Below are 14385 nucleotides of genomic sequence, written 5' to 3'. Positions count from 1 at the left end.
GATTAAGATTCTAGCTAACAAAATTAGGGTGGCAGTTATAACCATCTCTGAATCCTGGTTGGATGACATGGTGACTGACGACGAGGTCAAAATAGAAGGTTACAATATAAAACGCTTAGATAGGAACAGAAAGGGTGGTGGAGTATGTGCCTACATTAGAAATGACTTAGCTTACAACCCAAGACCTGATTTAAATAACAATAAACTGGAGATTCTATGGTTTGAAGTGCTACTTCCCAAGACCAAACCCATCTTAGTAGGAACTAGTTACCGCCCTCCTACCCAGGACCAGTTCTTAGAAGACTTTTCTAGAGTATTGTCCGGACTTGAAAACAATTGCAAGACAATAATACTGGGCGACTTCAATATCTGTTTTCAGCAGCAAAATAACGGGCTATGCAAAAGGTATAAGCAAATTCTAGGTTTAAATAGTTACACTCAACCAATTAATACACCAACCCGGATCACACAGTTCTCAGCCACCCTAATTGACCACATACTTTGTAACCGCGCTGAGAACATTAGTCAGTCAGGCGTCATTACCACAGGTCTTAGTGATCATTTCATCATTTACTGCACCAGGAAAATCACTAGGGATAGGATAGGCCTACACAGGACAATAAAAATGAGGTCAACTAGAAACTACAGTAAAGAAACACTGGTAAATAGGCTACAAAATTGTGACTGGACAGAGATAACAAGTTGCACGGACATAAACGATGCCTGGGAAAAATTCAAAACAATGTTCAGTACCATCCTTGATAATATTGCACCAGTTAAAGAGGTTAGGATTAAACGAAGAACTGAACCCTGGATGAATACTAAGATATTAGATAATATGAAATTCAGAGACCAGCTGCTAAAAAGATTTAAAGCAAACAGACAGGATATTGCAGCACTAAATGAATTCCAAAGGGTGAGGAACAGAGTACAGAGACTTATAAAAGGAGCAAAGGCAAAGCACTACTGCTCAAAAATTGAAGAGTATAAGCACAACCCCAGAAAGCTCTGGCAACAACTAAAACAGTTGGGGTATAGCCATAAGCCAGTAGATAGGTCTAACATAGTACTCACTATCAATAATGAGGTATGCCACGAAACATCTAAGGTGGCAAATTGCTTTAATTCCTACAACACATCTGTTGCATCAACACTAGCAAGTAAACTACCAGCTGCATCAAATACCTTTAACACAGACTCTGACAAGTTTCAAACATACTATACCAATAAAGGGGTAACCCCAAACAGTTGTCAACTAGTAAGTGTATCTCATGACTTTATTCAAAAAGAACTAAGCAGGTTAAACCCAACTAGGAGCACAGGCCCTGATAACATCCCGTCTAAGTTCCTAAAAGATGGTGCTTCTGAACTGTCAATCCCTATTGCTCACATAATAAATCTATCAATCACCACTAATACCGTACCGGAGGGGTTCAAGGAGGCCAGAGTTACTCCTATCTTCACGAAAATTAGTAGGTCTGATGTCAGCAACTATAGGCCTGTTAGTATACTCAGCATAATATCCAAAATTCTAGAGAGGGCGGTGTACTCTCAAGTAGTTAAGTACCTTAATGACAACAACATTCTCCATAGCTACCAATCGGGCTTTAGAAGATCTTACTCAACCGACACCTCCCTAATTAATCTGATGGATTACCTGAGAACTGAAATGTCAAAGGGGAACCTCATAGGTGTGGTAACCTTAGACCTGCAAAAGGCCTTCGATACTGTCAACCACAATATATTATGTAAGAAACTTCAAGCTATCGGTATAGGTTCTGTAGACTGGTTTAAGTCCTACCTTAGCAACAGGAGACAAATTGTCAAAATCAACAAAATGGAATCAGAACCCCTGCCGATAACATGTGGAGTTCCCCAAGGTAGTATTCTGGGTCCCTTATTATTCTTATGTTATGTCAATGACATGCCTATCAGTGTCAAGTGCAAACTCCTACTGTATGCAGATGACAGTGCCCTGTTAGTGTCAGGTAAAGGCCCACAAGATATAGCTAATGTTTTAACACTGGAACTGGAGTCCTGCAGCAAATGGTTAGTAGACAACAAACTATCATTACACCTCGGGAAAACTGAAGCCATTCTCTTTGGCACAAAACATAAACTGAGAAGGGTAAATAATGTTAATGTCCAGTGTAATGGGGAGCCCATCACTTTGGTTTCATCAGTAAAATATCTGGGAATCCCCTTTGACCCATGCATGTCAGGAGAATTGATAAGGAACAGTGTAGTAAAGAAAGCGAATGCCAGACTGAAGTTCCTGTATAGACAAGCACAGTGTCTACCTATTGAGGCTCGCAGGACCCTATGTCTAGCCCTTATACAATGCCATATGGATTACGCTTGCTCTTCATGGTACTCTGCATTGACAAAAAAACTGAAAGATAGACTGCAAATCACCCAGAACAAAATCGTAAGATTCATCCTGGGGCTGGGACCAAGAAAACATGTAGGCCAGGATGAATTACAGCAGTTGGATATGCTGAATGTTGAAGACAGAGTAAAACAACTGAAGCTAAACCTTGTTTATAAAATTGCTCACAAACAGTGTCCAGAATATCTTGCTGTCAATTTTGTCAAGGTTGGGAACCAAAGCAATCATAGTACTAGGAGGAGAGAGCACAACTTTGTAGTACCCACAGTCATTGGCCAGGCTTCAAACACTTTTTATTGTACAGCAATAAAGGAATGGAACAGACTACCCGCACATGTCAAAGCCAGTCATAGCATGAACCAGTTCAAGAAGAGTGCCAAAAGATGTCTGATGAATGTAGCTACAGAAAGGGAGGGGAATGATTTTCTATTTTTTAGCTAACATACGTGTAAATTTTACCTTATTCCTAGTAATGACCCTCGTATTGTAGATAGTCTTAATGACCCTCGTGTAGTATATAGTCTTTTTAGTATGATAATAAGATGTTATCTTCATTATAGAATAATAAGAAAATATTATAACCTTTATATTATAATAATAAGGTAAAAGGACCCCAATGGAAATAAGTCACTCTGTCTGACTTTTTTGTGTTATCCCAGGTTCTCTACACATATGCTGCTATGTATGATAATTCTATGTAACTGTATTTGTGTATACCTGAATAAACTTACTTACTTACTTACTAATTCTTACTCTATATTGGTATAGGTTATGGAGCAGTACATTTTAATATACATTATTAGTTACATACTATTTAGTAATGGGATTGGATTTGTCTTGGCATGATACACTGTTCTATTAAAGCTCATATATTATAAGAGTATTTTAGGCAAACTTAGGACTAACTTAAGATTTAATAGGCAATAGCTATATTAGGAATTTTATGTTTACAGTCAAACATAAACCCTCCACTCAAACTTCTCCTCAACAACCTTAACAGGACACATGACCACAACACAAGACACAGATCTCTTTTTGATGTACCCCATGTCCATATCTGTGTAAAAGCACAATGCACATAAAGGGCCCCAAAATTTGGAATTCATTACCAGGTCTGAGCACCAGTTTAAGGCTTTTCTCAAAAACCACCTACTCACCCTAAACTAAATACTCAATATTTAACTCTACCAAAAAAATTATCCAAATCAAATCAAATCAAATCAAATCAAGTTTATTCTCTACAAGGATTACAATGCTGAGTTTACAGAATTTGGATATTGTGTGGTTTACATGTTTTAAAATACTAATTACAAAGGGGGCCACTAGAACACCTAGCATGGCTAGGCATTTTGGGAAGACTTAGATTAATTCTTAACTTTAAAATATTACAAATTATGAGGTAAGTTGGTATTATTCAATTCAATTCAATTCACGTTTATTCTCTATAAGGGTTACAATGTGGGGTTTACAGGTTTTGGGTATTGTGTGGTTTACATGTTATAAAATACTAATTACAGAGGGGGCCACTAGGACATCTAGCATGGCTAGGCATTTCGAGCAGACTTAGATTAATTCTTAATATTAAATCCTTACAGATTATGGTATGAAGGCTAAGTGACTACATCATAATTTGTGAGTTTAGCAATGTGAATGCTTTTGTTTTGGCACAATACAAAGTGTCTATACTGGAGTATCATAGGCAAACTAATGACTAGTTAGGATTTATTATTTTAAGATTAAGATTAGTATTTCTGGGTTTATAGTCTGTGGGTGAGTGAGTGTAATTGTGAACCACCAGGTGGTTATCATGTAGTTAGTTGTCAGGGTGGATCAGAGAGATAAGATGTTTTCTAACTGTAGTTTTGAAAGTGTAAAGCAGGTCTAGCATTTTTATAATTGCATCATTAGTGCTTTTATTTTTCCTGAATCCAAATTGGCAGGGGTTGAGTATGTTTTGTGCCATTATAAATGAATATAGTCTCCTGTGCACGAGTTTCTCAAAGATTTTGGATAGCAGTGGTAAGTTTGATATTGCCCTATAGATTTTTACGTCTGTAGGGTCACCACCTTTATGTATTGGTGTAACCCTTGCTGTCTTGAGTAGTGTCGGGAACGTGCTAGTTTCTAGTGACTTGTTAAAAAGTAATGTAATAGCATGCGAAAGGACAAGGGCCGCTTGCTTGTACAATAATGGTGGGACGTGAGACAGATTCCCCAAGTTATTTTTAAGTGACTTTATGATCGAGGTGACTTCCGTGGGCTCAGTTGGTACAAGATAGAAGGAATTTGGGAAATTCCCATCTAGGTAGTCCCCGGCACGGGCATTGGTATGTGGGATTTTGCTGGCGAGATTAGATCTCATGTTTGAGAAGAAGTTGTTTATCTTGTTAGCTGTATCAGTGGGATGCAGTGGTGTTTCATGAGGTTTAGTTAGAACAATATTCTTGTTTTTTTTCAGTTTGTGGTTTCCTAGAATCTGGGAAAGTGTTTTCCAGGTCTTTTTTATATCTCCTCTTGTGTCAGTGAATCTGCTGGAGTAGTACAGTTGTTTGGCTTTCTTCATTAATTTGGTGAGAACTGTTGAATATTGTTTAAGAATATCTTTGTGTATTAAACCCTGTCTATATTGCTTTTCATATTGGTGTTTCTTATCAATGGATTTCAGAATGGTGCTGGTTAGCCATGGGCAACCAAGCCATTTATTCGTGATCTGTTTCGTTTTTATAGGACAATGTGACTAAGTGACTAAATTCTAGTTTGTGAGTTTAGCAATGTGAATGCTTTTGTTTTCGCACAATACATAGTTTCAGTATTGGAGTATCACAGGCCAACTTATGACTAGTTACGATTCATTATTTTAAGATTAAGATTGATATATCTGTGTTTATGGTCAAATGGGTGAGTGAGTGTAAGTGTGAACCACCTGGTGGTATTCATATAATTAGTTGATGGGGTGTTTCAGAGAGATAAGATGTTTTCTAATGGTAGTTTTGAAGGTGATGAACGTGTCTGCAGTTCTAGAGTTCTCAGGTAGGGTGTTCCAGATTTTAGGGCCTTTGACATACATTGAATTTTTGTAAAGGTTTAGTCGGACACGGGGAATGTCATAGAGATGTTTGTGTCTGGTGTTATGCCTGTGGGTTCTGTCACAACTATCAAGAAAGTGTTTTAGTTCAAGGTTAATATTGGAATTTAAGGCCCTGTAGATGTAGATTACACAGTAGTAAGTGTGGATGTACTGAACAGGGAGTAAGTTTAGATCTATGAAGAGTGGGGGGGGGGGGTGTTGCCAGGGATGGGATTTAGTGATTATTCTTACTGCGGCTTTTTGTTGGGTTATTATTGGCTTTAAGTGTGTTGCTGCAGTTGATCCCAAAGCACAAATAGCATAGGTGAGGTTTGGATAAATAAGTGAGTGGTATAGTGTGAGAAGGGCATTTTGCGGCACGTAGTATCGTATCTTGGAGAGGATCCCAACAGTTTTGGATATTTTTTTGGTTATGTGTTTTATATGGGTGCTGAAATTCAGGTTGTTGTCGAGGTATAGGCCTAGGAATTTGCCTTCATTATGTCTGGCAATTAGAGTGTTGTCGATCTTAATGTTAATTTGCGCAACTCCTGCTCTGCTACCAAACATAATATAGTAGGTTTTGTCAGTGTTAAGCGTAAGTTTATTGGCTGTCATCCAAGTCGATATTTTGAGCAGCTCCTCGTTAACAATAGTGTTGAGGGTGGCAAAATTAAGGTGAGAGGTGACATAAGTCGTGTCATCAGCAAAGAGAATGGGGTTCAGGTGTTGGGATACATTTGGAAGATCATTGATGTATATGAGGAAGAGCAGGGGACCAAGGACACTTCCCTGCGGAACTCCAGTATCAAGTGGCTGTGTTGATGATGCTGTGTCTTTAATGGTGACATACTGATACCTATTAGTAAGGTAGGATTTGAAATATGCAAGCGCATGGCCTCTTATACCATAATGGTCAAGTTTGTGGAGTAGGATGCCGTGGTCTACTGTGTCAAAAGCTTTTCTTAGGTCAATAAAAATTCCTAGCGGATATTCCTCATTTTCCAGTGCTGTGTAAAGCAGATCTAGCATTTTTATAATTGCATCATTAGTGCTTTTATTTTTCCTGAATCCAAATTGGCAGGGGTTGAGTATGTTTTGTGCCGTTATAAATTAATATAGTCTCCTGTGCACGAGTTTCTCAAAGATTTTGGATAGTAAAAGGACACAAGTGCAACTAATGTGACATTTATTGTGGCAACGTTTTGCTCTCCAGGAGCTTTATCAAGCCATTACAAACAATACATGGACACAGAGGGTATATAAAGGCTCAGAGTGAGGTGCAATGCTAGTGAGGTACCATTTCGATGTTCACTAGTGGTAGTAGTAGTAGTAGTAGTGACAAAAGTAATACAATATGGTAGAGCAATTAATTCATACAATTAATTCGTAATTGCTCTACCATATTGTATTACTTTTGTCACTACTACTACTACTACCACTAGTGAACATCGAAATGGTACCTCACTAGCATTGCACCTCACTCTGAGCCTTTATATACCCTCTGTGTCCATGTATTGTTTGCAATGGCTTGATAAAGCTCCTGGAGAGCGAAACGTTGCCACAATAAATGTCACATTAGTTGCACTTGTGTCCTTTTACTTTACATATTGTCGTTAATTCTACCAACTTTATTACGATTTTGGATAGCAATGGTAAGTTTGATATTGGCCTATAGTTGTTTAAATCTGTAGGGTCACCACCTTTATGTATTATTGTAACCCTTGCTGTCTTGAGTAGTTTCGGGAAGGTGCTAGTTTCTAGTGACTTGTTAAAAAGTAATGAAATAGCATGCGAAAGGACATGGGCCGCTCGCTTGTACAATAATGGTGGGACATGAGACAGATTCCCTGAGCTATTTTTAAGTGACTTTATAATCTCAGTGACTTCCGTGGGCTAAGTTGGCACAAGATAGAAGGAATTTGGGAAATTCCCATCTAGGTAGTCCCCGGCATGGGCATTGGTATGTGGGATTTTATTGGCGAGATTAGATCCTATGGTTGAGAAGAAGTCGTTTATCTTGTTAGCTGTGTCAGTGGGATGCAGTGGTGTTTCATTAGGTTTAGTTAGGACAATATTCTTGTTTTTTTCAGTTTGTGGGTCCCTAGAATCTGGGAGTGTTTTCCAGGTCTTTTTTGTATCTCCTCTTGTGTCAGTGAATCTGCTGGAGTAGTATAGTTGTTTGGCTTTCCTTATTACTTTGGGGAGAACTGATGAGTAGTGTTTAAGAATATCTTTGTGTATTAAGCCCTGTCTATATTGCTTTTCATATTAGTGTTTCTTATCAATGGATTTCAGAATGGTGCTGGTTAGCCATGGGCAACCAAGCCGTTTATTCGTGATCTGTTTCGTTTTTATAAGACAATGTTTTTTGTATAGTCTAAGTAATTTGTTGAGAAAAATGTCCGTCCGGTCATCAATACCATTGGCCTTGGAGAATTCTGTAGGCCAGTCAACAGTCTCTAGGTCAGCTGTGAAATTCCTTATTGAGCCCTCGTCATGGAGTCTAAATGAAACTTTGTTGTATTCCAGTGGTGGTTTACTAATGTTTGTCAAGAGGAAGGTAGGGTAGTGGTCTGTAGTGTTGTCTGTGATTATCCCTGATTTAAGGGGGGCTAGTATATTGGTCCATATGTGGTCTATTATGGTTGCACTTGTCTCAGTGAGCCTGGTTGGTTTAGTTATTGTTGGTATGAGAAGTGTGTTGTTCACATTGTTGATGAAATCAGTTACAAGCTGATCATCTAGTAGGCCAAGGTTGATACTGAAGTCTCCAGCTAAGAGAAGGTGGTGCTTGCTCATTTGTCTGTTTGTTATTAGTGACTTTAATTTCTCACTGAAATTTGGGATGTTTGTGTGGGGTATCCGGTAAATAGCACCGATTGTTATAGGCGTCTTAAGGTTTTTTACAGTAAAATTAGCAAAAAAGTATTCCCCATATTCATCACTAAAGCAAGTGGTGCTAATACAAGATAGTTGGTTAGAGTAATAGATTGCAATACTACCCCCAACTTGGTATGGTCTGCAGTTGTGGATTGCTGTGTATCCTGGTAGAGGGTAGATATCTATTGTGTCCTGCTTAAGCCAGGTCTAAATAAGAATAATGCAGGAGAAGGGTGTTTTTAGTGACTGAAGGAGTGCCAGGAGGTCATGTTAAAACTTCGAATCTAGACGCCCAATGCTCATACATTATTAATCCTACTTTGTAGTATAAATACCTACCCAAAATAATACTGTCTTACACCCAACTGTAGCATTCTCATACTTTAAACTACTTTCAACAACTCCCAATGTTATTTTCCCATAATTTAATTTCAGTATTCATTATTGAAACTACTGTAATCAGAGTAAAACTACTGTCTGCTTTAAACAAAGAAGATGTATAAATTTCTTTAGTATTAAGCAGTATGTAAGCCATTAAAATAAGTCTGCCCATAATGCCTAGGCATGATAGTGGCTCTCTTTGCACTGTACCCCATTATTGTAATTTCATAATCTCAATGTAACCTTGCAAAGAAATAAACTTTGTTTATTTGTTTGATTTGGGTGAGCGTAAGTGTAAATTAGGGGGAATTACAGAAAACGAGAGTAAGACTATATTGTTTTGGATGTGTTCATGATGCAAAAAAGAGGATTAAGTGGTTTTCATTTGGTTAGCTGACGATGGGGTGTGTTAGGGAGATGCAGTGGAACTCCGGATTTCGCACGCACCGGATGTCGGATGTTTAGGATTTAGAACACATTTTTGGGCAAAATTTTGCTCCGGATTTCGTACCTTGTCCCAGGAATCATACGTATCAGACATGTTCGCCCACTAGGACGCCGCCTCAGTCTGGCTTTGTCACTGGTTGAGTGAGCATTCATCTGAAACATTTCACAATTTTTGTGCTTGCTTATTGATTGCGAGTGCGAAACAAGCCACCATGGGCCCAAAGAAAGTTCCTAGTGCCAGCCCTTTGGTAAAAAAAGTAAGAAACACGATACAACTGATTGTGGTAGAGGGTGGTAGTGATGGTGGTAGTGGTTGTGATGGTGGTAGAGGGTGGTAGTGATGGTGGTAGTGATGGTGGTAGTGATGGTGGTAGTGATGATGGTAGAGGGTGGTAGTGATGGTGGTAGAGGGTGGTAGTGATGGTGGTAAAGGGTGGTAGTGATGGTGGTAGAGGGTTGTAGTGATGGTGGTAGAGGGTGGCAGTGATGGTGGTAGAGGGTGATAGTGATGGTGGTAGAGGTTGGTAGTGACTGCAGTAGAGGGTAGTAGTGATGGTGGTAGAGGGTGGTAGTGATGGTGGTAGAGGGTGGTAGTGATAGTGGTAGAGGGTGGTAGTGATTGTGGTAGAGGGTGGTAGTGATGGTGGTAGAGGGTGGTAGTGATTGTGGTAGAGGGTGGTAGTGACGGTGGTAGAGGGTGGTAGTGATTGTGGTAGAGGGTGGTAGTGATTGTGGTAGAGGGTGGTAGTGATGGTGATAGAGATAGCCTCTCCCCTCCTCGCCTTCTTCAATACGCCAACAAGAGTTTTCATTTATCATTAAAATTAGTGCTTTATATTTATTTTTCATTGTTTTCTGTATGTAAAACTATAGTTATTCTTTAAAAAATAAATTTTTTGTGAATATTTTTGGGTGTCTGGAATGGACTAATTAGATTTACATTATTTCTTATGGGAAATATTACTTCAAATTTCGTACGTTTCGGATTTAGAATGACCTTCTGGAACAGATTAAGTACAAAATCCGGGGTTCCACTATAAGTAGTTTTTTAATGGTAGTTTTGAAAATGGTGGATGGGTCTGCAGTTCTAGAGTTTTCAGGCAGGGAGTTCCAGATTTTAGGCCCTTTAATGTACATCAAATTTTGTAGAGGTTCAGCCGAACACGAGGAATGTCACAGAGATTTTTGTGTCTGGTATTGTGTCTATGGGTCCTGTTGCAACTATGAAAAAAGTGTTTTAGTACAGGGTTAATATTAGAATATATGGTTTTGTAAATGTAGGTTGCACAGTAGTAGGTGTGAATGTTCTGTACAGTGAGTAGGTTTAGGGGTTTGAAGAGTGGGGGGGGGGGGTGTTGTCTAGCATTGGATTGCGTGATAATTCTTACTGCGACTTTCTGTTGGGTTATTATTGACTTTAGGTGAGTTGCTGCTGTTGATCCCCAGGCACAAATAACATAGGTGAGGTAAGGATAGATGAGTGAATAGTATAGTGTAAGTAGGGCTGATTGTGGTATGTAGTAACATATCTTCGAGAGGATCCCAACTGTTTTGGATGCTTTTTTGTTATTTTTTGAATACGGGTGTTGAATTCAGTTTGCTGTCAAGGTGCAGGCCCAGGAATTTGCACTCATTATGTTTAACAATAAGAGTGTTGTCAATTGTTATGTTCAGCTGGGCAACACCTGTTCTGTTCCCAAGCAAAACGTAGAAGGTTTTGTCAATATTAAGTGAAGTTTATTAGCAGTCATCCAGGTTGATATTTTTACAAGCTCATTAACAATAGTGTTGAGTGAGGCAAGATTAGGCCGGGAGATGACATAAGTCGTGTTGTCAGCAAAGAGAATGTGTTTAAGGTGTCGTGATACATTAGGAAGATCACTGATGTATAAGAAGAAGAGCAGGGGACCAAGGACACTTCCTTGTGGTACTCCAGTATCCAGAGGTCTTACTGATGAGGTTGTGTCCTTAATAGAGACATACTGATGCCTGTCAGTAAGGTTAGATTTGAAATACGTAAGTGCGCGGCCTCTTATGCCATAATGATCAAGTTTGTGGAGTAGGATGCTGTGGTCTACTGTATCAAAATCTTTCCTTAGGTCGATAAAGAGTCCTAATGGATATTAATTTTTTTCAAGTGCTGTGTAAAGCAGGTTTAACATTTTTACAATTGCATCGTTTGTGCTTTTGCTTTTCCTGAAGCCAAACTGGCAAGGGTTGAGGATGCTTTGTGCTGTTATAAAGGAATATAATCTCTTGTGCAAAAGCTTCTCGAAGATTCTGGATAGCAACAGTAAGTTTGATATTGGCCTGTAGTTGCTTACATCTGTGGGGTCACCACCTTTGTGTATTGGTGTGACCCTTGCTATCTTGGGGAAAGAGTAATTACTCTAGGTTTAACCCTCATTGTGCAGTTGCTGAGGAATTCTAGCAAGAAGGAGACGTGCATGGTGACACCTGGTACATACATGTGTCCCCACACCTAAAGTCAGTACCTGACCAGCTAGGCAGTGGCTCGTACATCAGTTTATGTATGGCAAGCACTAACAGCCTGGTTGATCAGGTCCTGATCCACCATGAGGCCTGGTCACAGACCAGGCCACAGGGGTGTTGACCCCCAAAACCCCCTCCAGGTATACTCCAGGAATGCTCCTCCATGACTCGAGTCTGGCTAATTCCCCTGAATTACTTTATAAAAGTATCTCTGCTCACACTCCAACAGAATGTCCACTAAAATCACCCATCACTACTCACTCCTATCTAATACACTCACACAAGCCTGCTAAATGCTTAAGCCCCTAAACCTTAATACCTCTTGTACCCCCTTCATCCAATTTCCTGACACAACCCCTGTCCTTCTTCTATCTTTCACCTTACCTTTATACCTCTCCCTGTCCATCCTCTCTTCATGCCCAAACCACTTTGACAACCCCTCTGCACCACACATCACCTTTTAGTTTCTATGCTGCAAACTCTCTGCATGATATTCACACCACTTTACTTTCAAAGATAACATCTCTACCAGCCTCCAGGCTCCTCATTGCAACATTCAAAACCCATGCCTCACACCCATATAAGCATTGGTACCACTAAACTCTGGAATATTCCATGTTTTTTGCCTCCATTAACAAGCTTCTTTCTCTCTACAGATATTTCAACAAAACAACCACTTTTTTCCCCTCATCTATTCTATGGTCACCTCATTTTTCATAGACCCATCTTCTGACATGTCCACTTCCAAATATCTAAATCATGTACATCCACTTCTTTTAGACTCCTCCTCTCTAATCTAATATTTCATCTATCATTGCTGTGCTGTTTTCTATAATCAATTTTAATTTCCTTCTCTGACATATTATCCCAACTTTATCAACCAATTTTGTAATTTACCTTCAGGATCCCCTTAAAGAATTGAGTCATCAGCAATGAGCAACTGGGATAGCTCCCACTTTTATCAGATCAAACATCTTTCAGTCCCAAACTCCATCTCTTATTTCACAACCCTATCTATAATAATAATAATAATAATAATAATAATAATAATAATAATAATAATAATAATAATAATAATAATAATAATATAATGTTTTTATTTTAGCATGATACATGTTTGTACGAAGGAGTGTAACAACTGGGTGAACATGCCAAAAGCCCCTTTATATGCAGAGCATTTTGGGCAAATTTCAACCACCACGGTAACATCATACATTCCTATGTTAACACTACTTTTACTAACAAACAGTCCTTGTCCCTCCTACATACCCTAACCTGGGCCTCGGTCTATGAATAAAAAACTCATTTGCTTTTAGTAACCTACCTCATATTCCATACATTTGCAACATCTGCCCCTTACCTTTATCAAAGTACTGCTCACCAAAAAAATAGTTACATGCAATTAAAGGTTAACCAGTTACATGCAATGGACACAATACCTGTACTGGCTCGGAAAGCTTCATGATTGGCTTAAGGTGAGGGAGGATGTGTTCCACAAACTCTTCCTTACTTGCACGTTCAGCTACCAACAAGATGACAGGAAGAACAAAAGGTACCATAGTTGCATTGATACACTCTTTCATCAAGGAAGGTACAATTCTGTAACCAACACGAAAACAAAATAAAACATTAATAGATTTATAATAAATTTCCTTTTATAATAAAGTAACTGTATAAATTCTGAATACTCAGTCTCTTGGGCAATTTTATCCAATGGGTGCTGTGCTCATTCCAAGTAGCCCCAGAACAAAATACTGAGAATAGAAATGAGAAAAATCAAACAGTTAATACAACCTGGTAGGTGTGAAGCTGTAGACAATATAAGTTTAAAGATGTGAGAGCAAGCATCCTACTCAGTATATCACCAGCTCATATCAGCCATATAATTTCAGTGGTATGTGCAAAACAAACTACTTTTTCTAGAGCCCAAAACAAAAATTCATTTAGGACATTATAATCACAGAACGGTACCGCACATCTTATCGCATGAGGAAAATTCTTCTTCTTTCGACAAACCAGCCATATCCCACTGAAGCAGAGTGGTCCTAAAAGAAAAACAAACATTTCTCTTTTTCACTTTAAAAATGTACACAGGAGAAAGGGTTACTAGCCCCTTGTTCCTGGCATTTTAGTTGCCTCTTATGGAGGAAGAATTCGGTTCCACTTCCCTATGGAGAATAAGGAGTATTATGCCTATAAAAATGGGCTTGTTGTGATGAGGGACAAAGAGCTGGCACTCACTCCTCATGAAGTGAAATAGGTACAGTAATTGTAGTAGGTAGTAGGTTGGTAGACAGCAACCACCCAGGGAGGTACTACCGTCCTGCCAAGTGAGTGTAAAACGAAAGCCTGTAATTGTTTTACATGATGGTAGGATTGCTGGTGTCTTTTGTCTGTCTCATAAATATGCAAGATTACAGGTACGTCTTGCTACTTCTACTTACACTTAGGTCACACTACACATACATGTACACGTTTATTTATACACACTCATCTGAGTTTTCTTTGATTTTATCTTAATAGTTCTTGGTCTTATTACTTTTCCTTTTATATCCATGGGGAAGTGGAATAAGAATCTTTCCTCCGTAAGCCATGCGTGTTGTAAAAGTCAACTAAAATGCCGGGAACAATGGGCTAGTAACCCCTTTTCCTGTAAAGATTACTAAAAAGAATAAGAAGAAGAAAATTGTCAAAGTGGGAAGTCTGAATGTGCGTGGATGTTGTG

General features: G+C 38.9%; 1 protein-coding gene across 1 annotated transcript in view; it reads right to left on the bottom strand.

Moving 5' to 3' along the window:
* The window catches only part of LOC128688915 (SCY1-like protein 2), a 158639-nt gene that overhangs the window by 68027 nt on the left and 76227 nt on the right, over positions 1–14385 (bottom strand). The window contains exon 9 of the mRNA XM_053776967.2: positions 13100–13259. Coding sequence (XP_053632942.1) covers positions 13100–13259 — 160 coding nt within the window. The remainder of the gene's footprint in view (positions 1–13099; positions 13260–14385) is intronic.

The sequence above is a fragment of the Cherax quadricarinatus genome, chromosome 16 (assembly GCF_038502225.1).
Source record: "Cherax quadricarinatus isolate ZL_2023a chromosome 16, ASM3850222v1, whole genome shotgun sequence".
NCBI lineage: Eukaryota > Metazoa > Arthropoda > Malacostraca > Decapoda > Parastacidae > Cherax > Cherax quadricarinatus.
Note: the sequence above shows the minus strand (reverse complement) of the source record. Positions and strands in the feature narration are given on the sequence as shown.